General features: G+C 34.7%; 1 protein-coding gene across 2 annotated transcripts in view; it reads left to right on the forward strand.

Annotated features, from left to right (window-relative positions):
• Positions 1 to 276: 276 nt before the first annotated feature.
• Positions 277 to 21504, forward strand: part of Tsen34 (tRNA splicing endonuclease subunit 34) — a 42849-nt gene continuing 21621 nt past the window's right edge. The window contains exons 1-3 of one of the 2 annotated variants that reach the window (XM_081756254.1): positions 277 to 608; positions 11576 to 11814; positions 15252 to 15507. In XM_081756254.1, coding sequence (XP_081612380.1) covers positions 557 to 608; positions 11576 to 11814; positions 15252 to 15507 — 547 coding nt within the window. In that variant the 5' untranslated portion in view covers positions 277 to 556. Of the gene's footprint in view, positions 609 to 749; positions 889 to 11575; positions 11815 to 15251; positions 15508 to 21504 lie in introns of those variants that run through there. The other variant, XM_081756253.1, reaches the window with a different exon arrangement.

Genomic DNA, 21504 nt, shown 5'->3' on the forward strand with positions numbered 1-21504 from the left:
GCCCGTGGCGGCGGACCCGCTTGCACCCTCTATAAATAGCTACGGTTCTGCTCTTACTTCCATTTTCTGTTATGAACAGACTTCATATCCTTTCTATCCCTCAACATTTACTTCTGCTTCGAAAATGCACAACTCCTTTTTTGTAATTATGGTCAGAATCTGGCATTGTCAATCATATAATTTTCTCCTGTCCTCTTTACCGACAATACAGCCTCCATTTTCTTTCAATACTCCATAAACATCTCGGCCCTTTTAATGTATAGATCTCTCATTTTTTTCTTTATCTTAGCTTACTTTTCAAGCTTACTATCTATATTTACAATAACTTGTCTTGTTTCGCATCGTATAACCATCTCTAAAGATTTACAGAACCTTTTAAAGTTTCACTTAAGGTCAGGACCAAGTTTGGTCAGGACAAATGAAAGATATTTAATGAAGCAAGAAAAAGAAATTGCGAAACAAATGAATACGTGTGTCCGAAATGTTTATAGGGAGGTGATCGTGCTGTGAAATGTGAAGATTTTAAGATGATATTCCACATCTAAAGAAAGAGAAAATGATTACATTAACTGTCACAAATGGACAAGCCTTTGTTTGGAACGCAGAAGGTAAGACGTTAGACAGTAGATGCTTAAGTGACTTGTACAGCCTATATATTTGAAAATGGCAAGAGTGCAAGGCTTTATTGTCAACATTTTAATTGAAATATAAGTATGGTAGTTGCCTGTTGCACATTTTAAAGATAAGTATATTATTCACAATAAATGAGATACTTATTTGGTTTAGTCAGTGAACAATCTACTTTATATTTATGCGTAAGGCTACAAACTGAATCATCTCAGAATGTGAACATAAATCCAGCAGCGAAGACCCAAATTACAATCGCTGGTATGTACAGCTACTAGTCTTTATAGGAGGACCTGTGTTCTAGAACCTTTTCCGCTGTACCAAGTGAAAATTCGAGCATAAAGTATTTCTGTTCATTGTTTTGATTACGACATGATAAATACAGGGAAATGTTTTACAACGCTGATGTGCTTACTCTTTCTGGGTTAAACGTGACTTATCTTTCTTTCTTTCTTTCTTGCAGGTTTACTTTTGGCACACCACTCGAAATAATTGTTGAAAAATTATAATTCTTTCACTAACTTAACTTTTAGAAAGTAGAAAACAAGTTATGTGTGTACAAAATAAACAGTCAAATGTACTTCAAATATTAACAGGAGTGCCACAGGGAAGTGTCATTGGACCTTTTCTATTTCTGGTATATATTAACGATTTTCCTGACTAATTATTAGAAACCACTATTATGTATGCCGATGGCACTACATTTATAACGAAAGATAATAATATCAACGCAATACACACGAAAAATAATAAAACAATAGATAAATCTACTGTTTGGCTGTTTCACAATAAATTACATTTGAATCATAATAAAACAGAGAAGTTATACCTTCATCTCAGCAGCTCCACAACTGATACAAAAGAATGCTCCTCAGTTAATCTATTAGGAATATACTTAGATACGAAATTAAACTGGAATGTGCATACTATGCAACTTTGTAAACAATTATCAAGAGCAGTATATGTGTTATGTAAATTAAAAATATCTGTAAGTAAAAGTCTATTAAAAACTGCATATTATGCTTTCTTTCACTCTCATCTGTCGTATGGCATACTATTATGGGGTAATTCTTCCGGGACACAAACAGTATTTAAGTGGCTAAAAAGAGCGATAAGATCGATAACAGGAATTCCAGAGAGAGAATCTTGTAGACATTTTTTTCAAAGATTTTGAAATAATGGCCATCCTGTCCTTGTACATATTATCGTTCCTTATGTATATCAAAGAAAACTGTACAAATTATGTTACTCGAAGTAATGTTCACTCACACAATACAAGGCGCAAAAATGAAATAAATATTCCCCATGTGCGGCGGTGCAAAACTCAAAATAGTTTTAAATATATAGGGATGAAATTGTATAATCTATTGCCACTTAGAATGAGAGAAATAGAGATTAAAAATTTTAAATGTTTTTGTAAAAAATTTCAGGATTAGAATAGAAAAGTAGTACTAGGTAAAATATAAAATATTGTATTGATCAATTAAAATTGTAAATATTACATGTACGCAAACTTAAATTTTGGAGTTGTCTATTACATCATCGTGTTGTTTAACGACAATAAATAATTCTTATTCTTATTCTTATTGTCTCTACACTGGGCGACAGGAAAACATCTCACTTGACAGTTAAAATTCAAGGGATCCATCAGAAGTAAGACAAGTCTTTTATGATTTGCGCGTAAGTACGGTATTTGCAGGTATGGCATAAAATATAGTGTAAAACACAAAACAACTCTCCTACGTGGCCACTAAAAAGAACGAATGCTACCTAGCTGAGTGAGGCAGAGCGAAACGGGTGTGAGCGGAGTAAGGCTGTACGTCCGAAGGGAGCAGGCACGTCAGCGACGGTGGGTATATGCATAAGCAAGGATAGTGGAAACAAGTAGGGTTTGGCAATGATATATGTTTCAGTATCACTTTTAATGGTACATACTAGTAGCGCTTCACTTCTAAATATAACATACAGCTTCTGTATATTATGAAGAAATAGACCACTGATGGAAAATTATATCTAAAACAGTTATCTTCCATATGCATTCACTTACGTCTTTTACCCATCATAAAACACTAGTAATGATTTTACACAAATATTTGTTCTTTATAAACATGTCATTTCATGCAAAGTATTGAATTTTACCTGTAAATCTTCCAAAGTGTGGTGTGCCAAAAGTAAACCAGTACCATATATTTTCGTTTTTTGTTATTATTATTATTTTCCTTCGAGAAATTTCCATGCATTCCTACATAATTGTGTGCGATAAATTGATTGGTACAGGTGTCGATTTCTTGAGGTGACCGTATCAAGGTCAAATTCAATGTCAAATGTCATAAAACCCTGCCGTAGTATTAACTCTTCGGTTTATTATTGTGTGCACATCCTGCCTTTCAAAGTATATTTTGAGCTTCGATCAACTTGGAACTGAATTAGAAGGAGTGAAGATCATTTTATGCGATAAAATTGAATTGTGACGTGTAAAAGTTATCAAAGATGACTGGTGTTAGTGTGCAGTGCAACCCATACTTTTTAGGGTTGCTGAAATGAATAGTGACACTTCTTGTACCTTTAAGTTCAAATTCATCTATCATTAACATAGGATGAAGGGTTGAAAGGGAGGGAATTTACGTTACACCTTCTCACCTGAACCAAGGCCTCAATCCAGGTTACTATTTAACAGTGTTGCTTAACTCAAACTTACATGCTTTTTTTTTTTTTTTTTTTTTTTTTTTAATCCTGATGTAATGTAGGAGTCTCAGACGATGCTTAAAACTAGGTTGTAGGTTTCACAAGCAGAGCCTCTCGTGGCCGCTGTATTAAACAGACGAAAAACACTTGAAGAATGTGTTATGTACAGCACAAATCAACTGTCGTAATCGTAAATATTGTTTTTCTATTTCACAATATGAATTCATCCGAAGAGGATGAAATAGCCATAGCATCAATATCTGCTCTGTTGGTGGTACAAAAGCCCCCCTTCCCCTGCTTAAAAAAAAAAGAAAGAAAAAAAACTGCTGCTGGGTCAGGGAGTGGATTCATCGCTGCAATAATGCACATAAAAGCACCGTATTTTTAATGGTGAATAATGAACTACTCGCACAAGATCCTCGTTCCTACAAAAAAGTCTGCAGAATAAACTACTCAGAATTCCATACACTACTGAGAAAAAGGTTTGTAGATCCTTGCATTAACCAGATTGTAGAACTGAAAATCAAATATAACTTGGCCAAATATGTAAATGAGGGCAGTTATCAGGCGCGGGAGCTAATATAAAGAAAGAAGAGCAATTTTCTAGTATAGGTACTAAGGATATCCGCTCAGCTCACTACTCACATGCCCCATAAAGTAAACTTATACCGCGTCGGGGGCCCTTCTCATGCACTACAACCGGACTTTTGTATTGCGCCAACATTCTAGAACTGTTCCCTAAAATTGCACGACGGCTATACAACATTGATGACAATTAACTCTCATTGTTTCTTTTTTTAACACATTACATTATCTTTTGGTATACAAATTGCACAGTATACTTAGGTAATCACCTATTAAGCTTTTAAAAGATGTAATTACATTTGTTCACATCTGTAGTGCTCGGGCAGACACTACTTACTTTACTGCATACCTTCTCTAAGACCTCTATTGTTGCAGGTTTTTTTTTTTTAATAATATAAATCATGCTTTACGTAACACAAAAAAATCGTATTTTTCGTATGACTCTATTAATACCATTAATGCTTCTCTTGTACAGGTAGTATTGTTTTGAAATGACAGCGAGAAACGAAGTTGAATGTCGTCAGGCGCTTTTTTCTGATTGGTAGTTGCATGGAAGTTCAGGAGAAAATAGAAACTGCTTCTATTTCTTCCAAGTCAGGATCCAAATAAGGATAGCAGAAAATTTCAACCTGGACTAAGGACAAGTTACTTCCCACACGATCGTTAAGTAAGGTCGTGAATTTTAGATCGTGAATCGCATCCTTACTTCAGTCCCGTCTGAGACAGGCTTATGAGGAGAGAGGTTGAAATATTTCCATAAATCTCTTCTCTCCGTTCGAAGAAGGAACGTTTCAGCTAGTAATAGTAGACATTAACTTTCTATTTAGAACAATAACAAGCGTCAATTACCAGCTTCGCAGGGATTAAGATGAGAAAAATTAGTAATATGTTCCGTTAGTCAGTCACTTTTTACTATTACTGAAGCGCTGTCTGATACAATAACTAGCGTCAATTACCCGCTTCGCTGGATTAAAATAAGAAAAATTAGTAATATGTTCCGTTAGTCAGTCACTTTTTACTATTACTGAAGCGCTGTCTGATACAATGACTAGCGTTAATTACCCGCTTCGCTGGATTAAAATAAGAAAAATTAGTAATATGTTCCGTTAGTCAGTCACTTTTTACTATTACTGAAGCGCTGTCTGATACAATAACTAGCGTCAATTACCCGCTTCGCTGGATTAAAATAAGAAAAATTAGTAATATGTTCCGTTAGTCAGTCACTTTTTACTATTACTGAAGCGCTGTCTGATACAATAACTAGCGTCAATTACCCGCTTCGCTGGATTAAAATAAGAAAAATTAGTAATATGTTCCGTTAGTCAGTTACTTTTTACTATTACTGAAGCGCTGTCTGATACAATAACTAGCGTCAATTACCCGCTTCGCTGGATTAAAATAAGAAAAATTAGTAATATGTTCCGTTAGTCAGTCACTTTTTACTATTACTGAAGCGCTGTCTGATACAATAACTAGCGTCAATTACCCGCTTCGCTGGATTAAAATAAGAAAAATTAGTAATATGTTCCGTTAGTCAGTCACTTTTTACTATTACTGAAGCGCTGTCTGATACAATAACTAGCGTCAATTACCCGCTTCACTGGATTAAAATAAGAAAAATTAGTAATATGTTCCGTTAGTCAGTCACTTTTTACTATTACTGAAGCGCTGTCTGATACAATAACTAGCGTCAATTACCCGCTTCGCTGGATTAAAATAAGAAAAATTAGTAATATGTTCCGTTAGTCAGTCACTTTTTACTGTTACTGTAGCTCTGTCTGATACAGTGACTAGCGTCAATTACCCGCTTCGCTGGATGAAAATAAGAAAAATTAGTAATATGTTCCGTTAGTCAGTCACTTTTTACTATTACTGTAGCGCTGTCTGATACAGTGACTAGCGTCAATTACCCGCTTCGCTGGATTAAAATAAGAAAAATTAGTAATATGTTCCGTTAGTCAGTCACTTTTTACTATTACTGAAGCGCTGTCTGATACAATAACTAGCGTCAATTACCCGCTTCGCTAGATTAAAATAAGAAAAATTAGTAATATGTTCCGTTAGTCAGTCACTTTTTACTATTACTGAAGCGCTGTCTGATCCAGTGACTAGCGTCAATTACCCGCTTCACTGGATTAAAATAAGAAAAATTAGTAATATGTTCCGTTAGTCAGTCACTTTTTACTATTACTGTAGCGCTGTCTGATACAGTGACTAGCGTCAATTACCCGCTTCGCTGGATTAAAATAAGAAAAATTAGTAATATGTTCCGTTAGTCAGTCACTTTTTACTATTACTGAAGCGCTGTCTGATACAATAACTAGCGTCAATTACCCGCTTCGCTGGATTAAAATAAGAAAAATTAGTAATATGTTCCGTTAGTCAGTCACTTTTTACTATTACTGAAGCGCTGTCTGATACAATGACTAGCGTCAATTACCCGCTTCGCTGGATTAAAATAAGAAAAATTAGTAATATGTTCCGTTAGTCAGCCACTTTTTACTATTACTGAAGCGCTGTCTGATACAATGACTAGCGTCAATTACCCGCTTCGCTGGATTAAAATAAGAAAAATTAGTAATATGTTCCGTTAGTCAGTCACTTTTTACTATTACTGAAGCGCTGTCTGATACAGTGACTAGCGTCAATTACCCGCTTCGCTGGATTAAAATAAGAAAAATTAGTAATATGTTCCGTTAGTCAGTCACTTTTTACTATTACTGTAGCGCTGTCTGATCCAGTGACTAGCGTCAATTACCCGCTTCACTGGATTAAAATAAGAAAAATTAGTAATATGTTCCGTTAGTCAGTCACTTTTTACTATTACTGTAGCGCTGTCTGATACAGTGACTAGCGTCAATTACCCGCTTCGCTGGATTAAAATAAGAAAAATTAGTAATATGTTCCGTTAGTCAGTCACTTTTTACTATTACTGAAGCGCTGTCTGATACAATAACTAGCGTCAATTACCCGCTTCGCTGGATTAAAATAAGAAAAATTAGTAATATGTTCCGTTAGTCAGTCACTTTTTACTATTACTGAAGCGCTGTCTGATACAATGACTAGCGTCAATTACCCGCTTCGCTGGATTAAAATAAGAAAAATTAGTAATATGTTCCGTTAGTCAGCCACTTTTTACTATTACTGAAGCGCTGTCTGATACAATAACTAGCGTCAATTACCCGCTTCGCTGGATTAAAATAAGAAAAATTAGTAATATGTTCCGTTATTCAGTCACTTTTTACTATTACTGTAGCGCTGTCTGATACAGTGACTAGCGTCAATTACCCGCTTCGCTGGATTAAAATAAGAAAAATTAGTAATATGTTCCGTTAGTCAGTCACTTTTTACTATTACTGAAGCGCTGTCTGATATCGGTCATTTTCGATCATTTTTATATAACTTCTCCCCCTGGGCCGCGGTGGTTCAGTGGTAGAGCGTTCACCTCTGGTGTTTGGGGTCCAGGGTTTGAAAAAACCCGGGTATTTTTGAAAAACACAACCCACCTGGGCCCATATTTTCGGGTTTAATTGGGTATTTTCGGAATATTTCAATGTCTTTGGGGTAAAAATGTTAAAATATGATTTACATTTAAAGATTATCATTGTCACAACTTGCAACAACTTTCTATTCACTGCTGTTTTGAAAAATGACCGCCATTTTGAAATTTTAATTGGATCGCCACCAAAATAAATAGAGCTAATTTAGAGTCTCTCGTGCTTCAACTCTGAACGTTTCAACTTAAAAGACCGAAAATTACGCTTCAGCGTAGATACCCGCTATTTTTTTCTTAAAAAAAGGCCACAATTTTGAAAGTTTACTTTGGTACGCTGCCAAAATCTATATAGGAATGTCTCGTGCTTGTAAGCTAAAAATTTCAACTTAGAAGACTGAAAGTTGTACCCTGTAGAGTGTGTTACTGGCAGACAAACGAACAAATGTAGATCGATTCGTCCTAGGAGCCTCAGTGACGTTCGTCAAATGTGAATACAAAACATATCAATTTAAAACAAAGACATAATTCATGTTTTATAAAATAAATGTTTTAGAATATCTTATATGAAATAAATATTTTTCAACGTAAAATAAATGGTTTTATTGTTGAAGTTCACTTCCGATAGTTTGTATGTTCAATTACGGAAATTTTCCGAGCACTTGTTGCAAGATAGTTCTTTTCCGAAAATTAATTTAAAACAATTAACAAAGATATAAGTTATATTTTATAATTAGCCTTTGGTTAGCAGGGGCTCCGTCCCCAGATCCCCACATTTGCTCGGCCTACGCCCTCGCATCTCATATGTATCACCCTTTGCGGTAACAGTAAATTTCGTGTATTTGCTCTTCATATTTTCTGAATTTAAGCTGCTGGGGCATTTGCTCCCACACCCTCGCCTCTTAAATCCACAATTCTACGGAATTTCAAGTTTCTTCTCGTGTTTCAACTATTTAAAAGATAAGATTTTGTATCCCAAGAAAACGCCCATTTAAATAACACTAGCGGAACCTGCGCTTTCTACACAGCACATCATTCGTATATGAGCATAAATCTCCTCATTCCTCACAACATATGTACATGTCCCTTTACAGACACAAGTGAAAAACGTATTGATTAAAAAAAATCGGCAAGGGGTCTCATAAAGGGGAGATTTTCGATTATTTTTTCTCAATAACTCGCACCGTTTGCAACTTGAGATTTGAGCCTACTTCCGGTTGGAGTTTCTAATTCATGTATGACCAGTGTTTTCTTTCTTCTTGCATGCAGCATGTAATAAGCAAATACATTACATATACAATTTATTAAAATGTCAGTTATATATTATGTTCATTGGGCAAAACACTCAAAAAATAAAGATTTATCTTAGACTCGAGAAATGGTTATCCTTCCTTTTTCATTATTTGGCCATGAAACAAACGCCTGAGACATATACAACCCCAATATACAACAATGTGGTGTTGGAATGTATAACGCGTAGGATATGATGCTTTAGTTTTTTTTTTTTTAATTTCAACGCTTCCAGTGTACCCTATAAAATGTAATAAGGAAACAATAGCCATGTTTATATATATATATATATATATATATATATATATATATATATATATATATATATATATATATATATATTCAATTAGAACTGCATAATCTACGCAAAATTTCCAACCGATTAGTGAAAACGTCATCTTTCTAGAGCCTGTAGTTTCCGAGATCTCACTGTCGGAAGGATTGACCACAAACACATAAATGTCCCTCACATATAGTTTAAAAGAACTCAAAGATGGAAGCACAATTCACATGCATTGATTTTAAAGAAGGCTTATTAAAATAGAAGGGCTTTGTACAATAATTTTATATCATAAACCTTATGAAAAATATATAGTTAACTAATTTAGACTATTTAAAGTACAAATACTTAAAATGTTTGTCTCTGTTAAACGTGAAATCACACATAACCGGAAATGAAAGATTTGAAAGCTCAAGTTATAGGTTGGAGCTGAGGCGCTTTTAATTGCTATTGTAGCATTTTAATAGATAGATGAGAATTCCTTCAGATCCCTTCAGACCCCTTAAAAATTAAAAATATTCACTTTTGGCAATTTTTCTGTCGGTTAGTCCCGGAAGGCTACAATCATGCAAAATTTCATCATTCTAATCTTGCCAGAAGTGCCTAAACATTTTGGGGTGTAGAAAATATCACATATAAATAAAATGGGAAAGATTTTTCAGTTCTCTATAAAACCACAATGAAGTTGGATTTTTTTTTTAAAGTGATTTCCTTAGGTAATGCTAACGAAAACGTACAAGTATACCGAATTTCTAGTTTGTATTCCAGGTACCTAAAATATTAGATTATAGGTCCAAAAAGGCCCATTTAAATAGCATGGGGAATTTCTTCATCTCCCCTTTAGACTCCCTGTCGGTTAGTTCCGGAAAGCTACAATCATACCAAATTTCAACTTTCTACGTCAACCGGAAGTACCCCTTTAATTTATGTTGGTTCATGTAGTTTTATGTATAGTTGGGGTGTTTCAAAATGTCTTCACCCTGAGACATGAAATTAAATATCTTCCAATGTAAAATAAATATTTTTATTGTTGAAGTATTAACTTCCGATGCTTTATGCGTTCAATTGCGGGAATTTCACGAGCACTTCTTTTATGACGATTTTTTTTTTCTTTCGAAAAAGCAGCTTTCTTTACTGTACATCGAAACTTCCACTAGTACGAAAGTTTGAATTCAGCACTTGAAACAGTAAGCGTTACGTAGTCTTCGGAACTCCGAGCATTGAGCTTCTTAAATTTGACAAGAACTTTTACGCTTTTGCTGGTGTTGACTCTACAGAATGCTTCTTTGAAGAGTAGCAACAAATGACAGAACTAAAATGTTGGAAAACCAAATTTTACTGAAGAATATTTGTTACCATCAAAGGTTAGAAATAATACTAATAGTTTTACTAGTGTATTTACATATTGACTGGTAGTACCGACACCTATGGTCTTAAACCCGTCAACGTATGAGGGATAACGTCTCTTGGCGTCGTCAAGCCGGCGAACACGCCTTTCACGAAAAGAATTTTCTAAAATATAAAATTGCATATTTTACTTCAAATAGGATATAAGCATAATCCATACATGAATTTGTTCTTTAATTATATCAAGCTAAGTTTTCTTTTAATCTATTCAGTGCATTCAGAACTTCATAAAGGTCTTATGTTGAATGTTGTATATCTTAACATGAAAGCATCTAATTCGCCTAAGGAAAGTCAAAAATCTGACAAAATTAACTTTCAGTGTGATCACCATAGCTGTACCGATAATATACTAACAAAAAGCTCAAAAACCAAGGTGGGTTTTAAAGTGTTTTTTTTTCAGGTGGGTCCAACCCGAAAAAACCCACCGGTTTTTTTCGGGCTGGGCCCACTTGGGCAAACCCTGTTGGGGTCCCGGGTTCAAATCTTGCTCCCGCCAAATGAACTTTGTGGTGGACAAACACCGTGTGCATGAGTTTTCTCGGGGTTCTCCCATTGCCTCCCACTTCCTTCATTCCACCATTTCATTCATCTCTCATCATCACCGTCTTCTTTAGCCTGACCGGCATAATCGTGGGACGTAAAACTCAAATATTTCATTTCATTTACCCTATCCCAAATTGCGTGGCTGAGTTTCGATTTAAACGACATCGGAAGTGTCACTGTTCATTTCAGCGACCCCGAAAACTGTGGATTTTGTATTAATATTGGTCATTTTCGAACATTTTTACATCTCCCCCAAGTTGCGGGATTGAATTTGCATTTAAACGGCATCGAATGTATCACTATTCGTCTCAGCGGCCCCGAAAACTATAGTTTCGACATTAATACCGGTCATTTTCGATAATTTTGATGTATCTCCCCCTCCCTCAAGTTGCACCATCAAAGTGAAACGATAAAAAACATCCCAGGCCTAAACTAAGTTGAAAATTTGATCAAGATCGGTAGGATGGTTCAAGAATTATTAAGTCAGAAACATAGATAGATAGATTAATTAATTAATTAATTAATTAATTAGGGAGAAAATGTTAAATATCACCCTATTGTAGCCTATAACGCAAGTAATGATTAGTTTTAATTTTAACATGATGTCTTGAAGGTTGTAGATGTAGAAACATGGTTTACATTAATAATATTTCCTTCTGTTTCAGATTGGTTGACTCTTCGTGAGACGTACCGTATAACAGGTCAATTGATTGGATGCATCGCTCATTTGCCTCGCCAAGACTCATTTCCAGGGCTTCCCCAGAGTCTACTTCCTGAAGAAGCGACTTTGCTTGTTGAGAAAAATGTCGCTCGACTGGCAAGATTTCCGTCGTTGGCACGTGCACCAGAAGAAGGCGTGAAGATTGAATTTGAAAAAATGAGGGAATCTGTGTATTCGGAGCAGGTGGGTGTATTACTCAGCTATTTTGTATGACGCGTTTGAATAAGACTGGAATATGTGTTTATGTAAACGATAGTGACATTATAGCTGTTTAAAGAATGTAAGGAATAAGTTATTAAAAATTTATTACATTCACCTCCGCGCTTCCTGATGTTAGACAATTTGTATGAACTTCTGAGAAATTTCGAAAACAAATCTAAACGGTTTTCCTTCTTGCGACTGTGAAGATTGCTACTTTTTCCACTCCCAAATTGCTCACTTTTACGACATCGAAATACAAAAGTTGATCCCATGATATGACAAACGTCTAAATTCCGACGATGATTACGTTGAAAAGTAGTGTCACCTGTGGTGTATCTGTGGTAATAAAGTTTCAAAGTCTTTGAGTTTACCGCTCTAGGGAAACTTAATTTCTGGAATGCCTCGTATTAAGTAACTGGATTTTTACAAGAGACACAAGCATAGCATCCATCATCATGCTCCACCCAGGCAAAAGGCAGCATGAGCTAGTCTCCTCAAGAAGTTACCATTGACACCCTCATAGGCTTATTGTAATTTTGCAGGACATTGTATGAAAGCAGCTTTTATATTCTAGGATAGCGTTGAAAGTTATTATTATTTTATTATTACTAATAGAAAAGGAAAAAGAAAGAAAAAAACTCGATTGATGGAAATAGCATACGTTATTCCACCTTTCTTCTAGGGTAGGTCTCCGTCTCATAAGACTGTTTTGTATTGTTAAACTCAAATCAAACAATTTTTGAGTAAATTCATGTGCAGAAATTAACTTGCTAGTAATAAAATTACCGTATTTGCCTCCATATAAGGCGCATCCCATTCTCTGTGTTCAGTTTAAAGAAAAAGTATTTTCACTTCATATTGGTATTATTTAAATATAAAGTGATATTTTAACACGGAACATTATGTGTAGTTACCAATCCTTATGAAGAATCGCACGCGCATATGGGAATGCCTATACCGTATATGAATCCAGGGAAAAGCATACGTACTGTGAAGTAGCTTTAAATAGAGCAGTTGTATCCAAATTGCAATTACTGAGCCATTGCACTGTGCGTAACTAAAATGCTGGTGTACACCATAAGGAAAGAAGGAAGACATCAAACAACAGAAAGTCAGGAAAACTAATTGAAATTAAACGAACTAAAATCTCTGTATCAGCATATAAGACGAATCCCAGTTTTGGGGAAAATTTTCATACAAAAGTATGCGTCTCGTATGAAGGCAAATACGATATAATAACGGCTAATGACAGTAAAATTATTGTATTCGTAAAATAAATTAAACTATTGAAACTTTGCATATTAGTTGAAAGAGATTATATTCCATATTATGTAGTAGTAACATACGCAAAAATTATCGCAGAAATATTTCTATACAGCGTGTCCATAAATATTGGTATTACGTCGCTTTGGAGAATAGTATTTGAATGAAATTGGTCACATTTGAAAGAAAAACTCAAGTATTTTTGTGCATATAATGGACGGGATCAAACATAGAAAAAGTAATTTCACTCATGTTTACTTTGTGATTGCTCGATATAGGTTCATTGTTGCATATTTAGCAGTCAGTTGCTGTTTCTGCTGGAGGTCACTTGGGAAGATTTTATGTTTCTGTACTGTTATGTCTTAATGTGCTAACGTAAATTTATTTCCTTTCGTTGTGTTGTGTTGTTATTAAAGAATAAGTTTTAAGGAATTATGGCGACCCTACAAGGACGAAGTTGGTGTGTTTTGGAATATCACAGCACGCAGAGTCTAAAGCAGGTTCAGCGTGCTTTTAGGCGAAGGTTTCAATATCAGGCTCCTACACACACGTCAATTTGTCTATGTACCCCCATTGCCTCAAAAGCTGCAAGAAGTGCAAGTTCATATCAGTGTTGCCATCTAGTCTATTTCATCAGATATGTTGGAACGTATGTGGCGTGGATTTGAATATTGTCTTAGGTGTCTGAATCGCCACTCGGAGGGCCCACATTCAATGTCTGTGACGTATAGTAAAAGAATATTTGAGTTTTTCTTTCAAATGTGATCAATTTCATTTAAATAAGGTTATCCAAAGCAACGTAATACTACCTTAAACTATGATAGTATTTTTATGAACATGCTGTACTTGTTTATTTATTATTATTATCAGAAAAATAAAGTACGCTAAGTTTGTTATACTCACAATGTTCAATAGAGGGATAGAATAAATCATAGTAACTAACTGCAGGGCCAGTTACTCTGCTAAATGCTTTTCAGAAAATATTTGATACTACAATTCAGACCATCATTTGAGTTGAAACCACGTACAATAAACCAACATGAATTTGTTGGCAATAACATTATAGTGAGAAAACTTGTAGTGAAGAGCTAATTATATTTTAGAATGATATTGCGACAAAAAAAAAAAAAAAAAAAATTATCAAAGCTTCTCATAGGCGCAACATTCTTATTTATTACGAAAGATATCCCATTTAGGTATATTACCAGTGTTTATATCTTAGTTCAAATCTTTTCTTAGTAATAGAATTTAAGCGCGACATATTAGAATCAGACAGAATTACAGTGTGTCCCTAAAGTTGTGCAACCCAAAGTTTGATTGCGTATCTTTGGAACCAAGAACGATAAAGACCTGAAACTTGAAACAAATGTAAGCATGTTCTTTGTAGATATTTTCGAGATCATGACCAATGTTGGAATTTGTAATGGCCAGGATTACCAGCTGAAGGTGAGTAATTTTTATCTCAAATTTTTGCATAAAAACTCAAGTTATCAATTATGTGCAAATTCACATTGCTTATCATTAATTAACCTAAAACACATCTGTTGCAATAATTTTACAACAGTATTGGCAGCGGCCACGTTTCTGTCAAAAAACACCGGACTTTATTTAATAGCTTTTTTACATGGCAACACTCCATCAACTTTGTCAACACTCCATCAACTTTTTTCGCACCAATGGATAAATGTTGATATATACACCAATGGATAAATGTTGATTCATCCACAGGAAATCAGTTTTCTGCAACTGAATATTGATTCTCTTCATTTTGTAATTTTTTTTTTTATTTTACACTTACGGTAATTTCTTTCGTTACTACACAAAAACGTTGTGAGTTCCTGCATTGGTCATGATCTCAAAAGTACCTACATAGAACATGCTTACATTTGCTTCAAGTCTCAGGTATTTATCATTCGTGGTTCAAAAGATACGCAATCAAACTTTGGGTTGCGCAACTTTACGGATACACTGTAGAATTAAAGAAACAAATAATAATAATAATAATAATAATAATAATAATAATAATAATAATAATAATAATAATAATAATAATAACTCACATGGGTTTTGCAGATATTGATAACTCTACTGTTCAATTTTCCAATCATTGGAATTCGAGTCTGATTGTGTTAATTGTGCTCTTTTTGTATGTAAAGGCTAAATACCTGCTAGAGGAAAGAAAGCGACAGGTGCTGTCTATGATTGACAGGATAGTGGAAGGTAAAAGAAATAAACGTCGTGGACAGAAATCGTCGAGGAGGAAGAGCATTGACAGTGGATCATCCCGAGACAGAAGTCCTATGTCCAGGCACAACGATGAAGATATCATTGACAAGGACGCCTTGATGAAAGAGGAGCTGGATAAAATAGTCCCTATTCCAAAGACTGGTGCTCTCATCCAGACGTTTACATGTAATTATCTAATAATGTTTTAATTCCAGATATAGTAATAATAATAAGAGCTAAAAGCTAATTCAATGGGCTACATTTTTATCATATCCTTCAATCTGCACCAAGAGAACAAAAAAAATCTTTCTTGTGCTCATTCAACCAAAGAATATCGTTGAAAGCTAAGAGATATGAAATTTTACAGGTGTCCATTGAGTAGTGGGTCCAGCATCTCTCGGTATCTTTCGATCAAGATTTTCTTTCCAAGATACTATAAACATTCTTCGTCTTGTGATTTCTTGTTATTTTTACTGAGTGACAAAGAGTCGCTTCCTTGAAGAAGGTTTATAGTCATCTTGGAGGGAAAATGTTAATCGAAAGATAAAGAGATGCTGGATCCACAGCTGGACGGGCAACTGTCAAATTTTATATCTGTCACCTTTCAACGACATTCTTCGGTTCAGTGACCACAAAAGTAAAACTTCTTGCTCTCTTATTGCAGATTGAAAGGTATGATAGAAAAATGTAGTCCATTGAATTAGCCTTTAACTATAATAAGTTAGATAAAAAGTTTTTGAAGAGTTTAGGACTAAAGCGTTGCTTATTTCAATGTAAATCATGGATTAAGCATAACTTTGAAGTGTATTTGCTCTTAAACAAATTGATATGTTTAATATGGAGGGAGGAAACGTATCTCTGAGGGCATCTTACTTTGTAATCCTCGTACAGTTTCAAGAAGTGCTCTTCTATTCTTCAGTGGACAGATTCTTACCGCAAAACAGAAACTTTTTTGTGATGTGATCAGTTGAAGAATGACGTTACACGACATAGGTGAAAGTTGCAAATTATGAACTTTCTGTATGTATTGTGCATTTTTGTAAGTAATTTGAAGCGAAGTTTGCGCTTCCTCATCATTATAAGTTTTAAAAGTGACTTTCTTCATTTTCTGTATGTATCATCAATAGACATAGGATTTTTGTGCAAATGCATATTTTGTTTGTTTATATACATCTTTATTGAACTGAATTGGGGTTTCTAATAACAATAATACAGCTCAAATATAGAGCATATAAATATATATTTCCAAGGTTAATGAATATATTAGTGCGTAAGAGCATATTCTATAAGTTTTTATTTCAGACATATGCTTATAGCATGCATTAAAGCCATTTTAGTTTGTATTTTCAATGCATTTAAATGTCTATGCATTAGGGAAGTTTTTTGAATGGGTGGATTGAAGAATGCCTTGTTCATGGAGGACCAATATTGTTAGCAACAGATCAGTAGAGAAAGACGTTTACAATTGCCAAGACGTTAAGAGAAATGTGATAATAATAATAAAGACTGATTGTAATATTGTGTCAAGATCAATCCAGAAACAAGAGACGCAAGGAATGCTGCTCAGTGAATGCTTAGCTCTAGTTGACGAAGTGCAGCACGAACTACATTCAGTTCCTGGTAAATTCGCACGCTCTGTGGAAAAGAAAATGATGGAAGTTCTTGCCAGAAACTCCGACTATAAAACAACTGAAGCAATGGGAGAATACTTGATTGGTTAGATTTCAACTTGCCAGAAAATATCAATACTAAACTTATTCCTCTCTATAAATATTGTCTGTTGATGTGAGGCTCGTAGTATTTCGTGGAATGTAAATACACTTTAAAATACAATTGTGAAGAAAAACTGGAGATCATGTTATCACTGTGTTCATTTTAATCTTATAATCTGTATGTGTTTTAAAAATTAGGAGTATATAACCTGTATATATCATAACAATAAATTCTGAAGAGAATTCCTGAAAGGTAAAGTACACTTTCAATGTTACATTTCACGTACAAAACTGTGTTACCAACTTTGCTGCATGTTTGAACATGCTCTCTTTTATTGGATTGTTAGTGCATATTTTAACACATTTAGCAGCATAGTTGCATGCATATTTCATGAATTTTAAATGCATAAAAATCCGATGTCTATTTCGTTGAGAAACCAGTGAGGTGTTTTACTTCACTTTCAGAAAATTTTGAGGAAATGAAGATTTCGTTTCAGTTATTTACAAGAACCCACACTGCACACCTAGGAGACTTGGAAGAATAATTTATAACTTTGAACCAAGTTTTGTAACCTTATTCTTCAACTGATCTGCATCATGAAAACTAAGATGACAGTTTTCCGTCTTGAGATGTGACATAAGTTTTCAGTAGTATTCTCCAAACCCTTCGTATAACAAGAAGAGTTGTTGAAAATTTTACTGATTTCTTTTTGGTTTAAAAAACGTACACTCATGTCCAAAATTATTGTCGCATGTCTATAAATATGTTGTTGTAGGAATATAATTTGATAACGAATTTGCCCGGTATTTCTTAGGTTCATTCCCGTTGTGCCTACTTCCCGTTCTGCCTACAGACCCTCCAGCACTTTAAAGAAAATATTTTTAATTATCTTATCTCTAGGCAGAACGGTAATTCCCGTTGTGCCTACTCTTTCGAGACGGGGAATTATGTGCAGGGAGGAATTTTTGTAGGGAATATTTCTTTAGTATTTCTAAAAGCTTCTGTAAAAACAACCACCACCTCTACAAGTTTCATCATACATGGAAAATTGGTTGACTCAGTTGCAAGAATGCTAGACATTGTATGTGAAACAAACATTAAAAAAAAAAAAAAAAAAAAAAAAGATCTAATATCAAGCAATTTCAGAACAAAATTTTATTTGGGTTTCCAGTAGTTTACCTCCAGCATGCTAAGACTTGCAGTACTAAAAAATGCCACAGTTCACATCCCCAAGACATGTCTGGCCAACTATTAAACAAACAACGCAAGAGGATGCATAAGGCGGCCTTTAAAAAGAGTGTTTGTCTCCATCATATCTCTTTCCTCGAATTGATTGATTCAGTTGCCAGTAACCCGTTTGACATTGTATCTGAAACGAACACGAAACAGACTTACTTCGGGCTAATATCAATTCATTTCACAACCGAATTTTAATCGGTTTTCCAGTAGTTTATCTCCAGCATACTAAGGCTTGCAGTACTAAAAAGTGCCACAATTCACATCCTCAAGACATGTTCGGCCATACATTAAACAAACAATGCAAGAGGATGCATAAGGCGGCCCTTTTGAAAAAAAAAAGAGCCTTTGTCTTTTACATCACTGCTCCTTCTTTGGCATTACCTTAACAGGTAATTTGTCTTCTAACACGATTCTATACTACATGCAATGTTACATATACTTATATTGTCAATGTAAATACTACATATCGTCAATGTTAATACCATATATCGTTAATATAGCCAATATATTTAAAACATCTCACCATCACTGTTCTAAATGCAAACAGTATGCAACTGCATCTGTGTAAGCCACCAAGTCTATTACATGTGATTCCAGACGTGCCTTCAATGATTTTATTTTTTGTTCAATTCGCTTATATTTCAGCTTTGGTTCCTTCGGCTTTTTTCCTACCTCCAACATCAGCATACAAGCTTCATTCTCACTCTGTTCTTGCTGCAACAGCTGTACAAATGTAAAAATATTTGGATGTTCTCTTGTCAGTTTTCTGTTTAATCCGGTCTATTAATCCGGTATAAGAACCCTTCGTACGCGAGCACTTTCCCCCCGTATTTCGAACTGACAAATTCTGCCATTCTGTGCTGCTTACTATTCCTATTGATACTTATAAAGTGACAGATTAAAAATTTGAATTGAATTTTATACAGATTACTGTCTCGATCTCAGAACTTTCACTTTTCGAAGCCGTCAGGTGTTCTGAACGCTGATTGGCTACCGGTGAACACAGTAGCCAATCACCTTCAAGAGTACCAAACTGAAACAAAATCTTATAAATCCCTTTCCCTCCCCGATTATCTGACCTTTTGATTTGAGTTGAAACTCTACAAAAACATTCAATTATGATATTTGTATTTTGTATTCCTGCTATTTACATTGACAATATAAATATGAAAATAGAAGTATGTATGATATTATGGCATATAGTATAGAATCACGTATAGAAGACAAATCAGCTGATAAGGTGATGCCGAAAAAGTAATTTTAATGTAGGAGACTAAGACCCTTTCTTAAGGGCCCCCTTATGGAGACGGTGATGATGAGAAATGAATGAAATAGTGGAAAGTAGGAGAAAACGGTAGAACACCGAGAAAACCAACGCACACGGTGTTTGTCCACCACAAAGCTCACCTGGCTCGAGCTGGGATCGAACCATGGACCCCATGCACCAGAGGTGAACGCTCTACCCCTGAGCCATTGCGGTCCCATTTTTTTCTTTTTTTACAATATAAGTACGACATATTGCGTGTAATACAGAATCATGTATAGAGGACAAAGCACCTGATCATATATAGAGGTGATGCCGGAAAAAGATCTGTGATGTAGAAGACAAAGGCTTTTTTTAGAAAAAGAAAAGAGACCGAATTATGCATCTTCTTGCATTGTTTGTTTAATATATGGCCAAATATATTTTGAGGATGTGAACTGTAGCACCTATTACGTACTGCGAGCCTTAGAATGTTGGAGATGAACTACTGGAAAACTGAATAAAATTTTGTTGTGAAATGACTTGATATTAGACCGAAATAAGTTTATTTTCTTGTAACTGAATCAATTAATTTTCCATTTCTCTGTAAGTATTAAAAAACCACATCTCTACTAAAGTAGACGTGAATAACGCTGCTAATAACAAAACTATACCTAGTCATTTTTTCTGAGAAGAGCAAGTAAGATAACATTTAAAATATATGATGAAATTTAAAGGAATAGTTATTCTTCTTACAGAATCTATTAGAATTACTAAAGAAAAAATCCCTAGAAAAGATCCCTCCCTGCACAGAATTCCCCGTCTCGAAAGAGTAGGCAGAACGGGAAGTAGGCACAACGGGAATTACCGTTCTGCCTACAGATAAGATCATTAAAAATATTTTCTACAAAGTGCTGGAGGGCCTGTAGGCCTAACGGGAAGTAGGCACAACGGGAAGACACCATTTCTTATAATGTTAGTATATGGCAAAGACATGTATGTGGCAAATTTCATGTCAAAAGAGCAGTAAATAAGAACAATAAAACGAAAATAAAACTTTCTTGTCCATTTAGCAACATTTTGTTTTACTTATTCTAATTTTCGTATTTATAATTCTTTTCTTATGAAATTTACCACAAATATATATTTCCCGATTATACACATAGTATCAGTATTAAAAGTCCCCTCCAAAATCATTATCAAATTATATTCTTACAAGAAGACAGTTATAGATATGCGACAATCATTTTGGACATGATTGTACGTTAGCTTAAATTGTGATATAGATTATAGTTCATAAAACCGCTTCATAAGCAGACTGGAAAGATAGCTACAAATTGAGCTGACAATTGACTTTTTTTCAAAATCGATTCGAACAACTGTATGTACTGTGACAAAAATATATGTATTTATACTAATATATAAAAGAATGTGGTTTGTGTATATCATCAGGTTTTCAAATAGAAGACAGTGAGCTAGAGACACCAAATTTTGTACGTAAATAAAACTCCACAAGATCTAATCGCGTACGAAGCCGTTTTTCGACTCGAGGGGGAATTAGGGTTACACCTTCTAATAATATATAAAAGAACGTGTGTGTCTGTATGTGTATGTCAGATTTTCGCACAGAATGAAGTCACCGAAATCCACGAACGGGTCTTTTCTAGTAAGATTGTGAAATCGGCCCTTGATCCAGATTGTGTGTGAAATCGGCCCTTGATCCAGATTGTGTCGTTATTGATCCAAAATGCTACCCTTGACCTCAAACTGCCTCAAAAAATTTTTTGACCCACTACACCCACCCCTTACCGAATTATCGTATTATACATGCTCGAAATTGAATATTTTTTAAAAAATATTTGGTGTGGTTGGTCAAAGTAACTTTAAAGTTTCACAGATTGTAAATACTATGTAAGTGTAAATGTGGAAGTTTTTTCAAAAACATCGATGCGCATTTTCTTTGCTTTTTTTGCGTGTTGAAAATTTTG

Source organism: Thermobia domestica, chromosome 4 (assembly GCF_964235325.1).
Source record: "Thermobia domestica chromosome 4, izTheDome1.hap1.1, whole genome shotgun sequence".
Lineage (NCBI taxonomy): Eukaryota > Metazoa > Arthropoda > Insecta > Zygentoma > Lepismatidae > Thermobia > Thermobia domestica.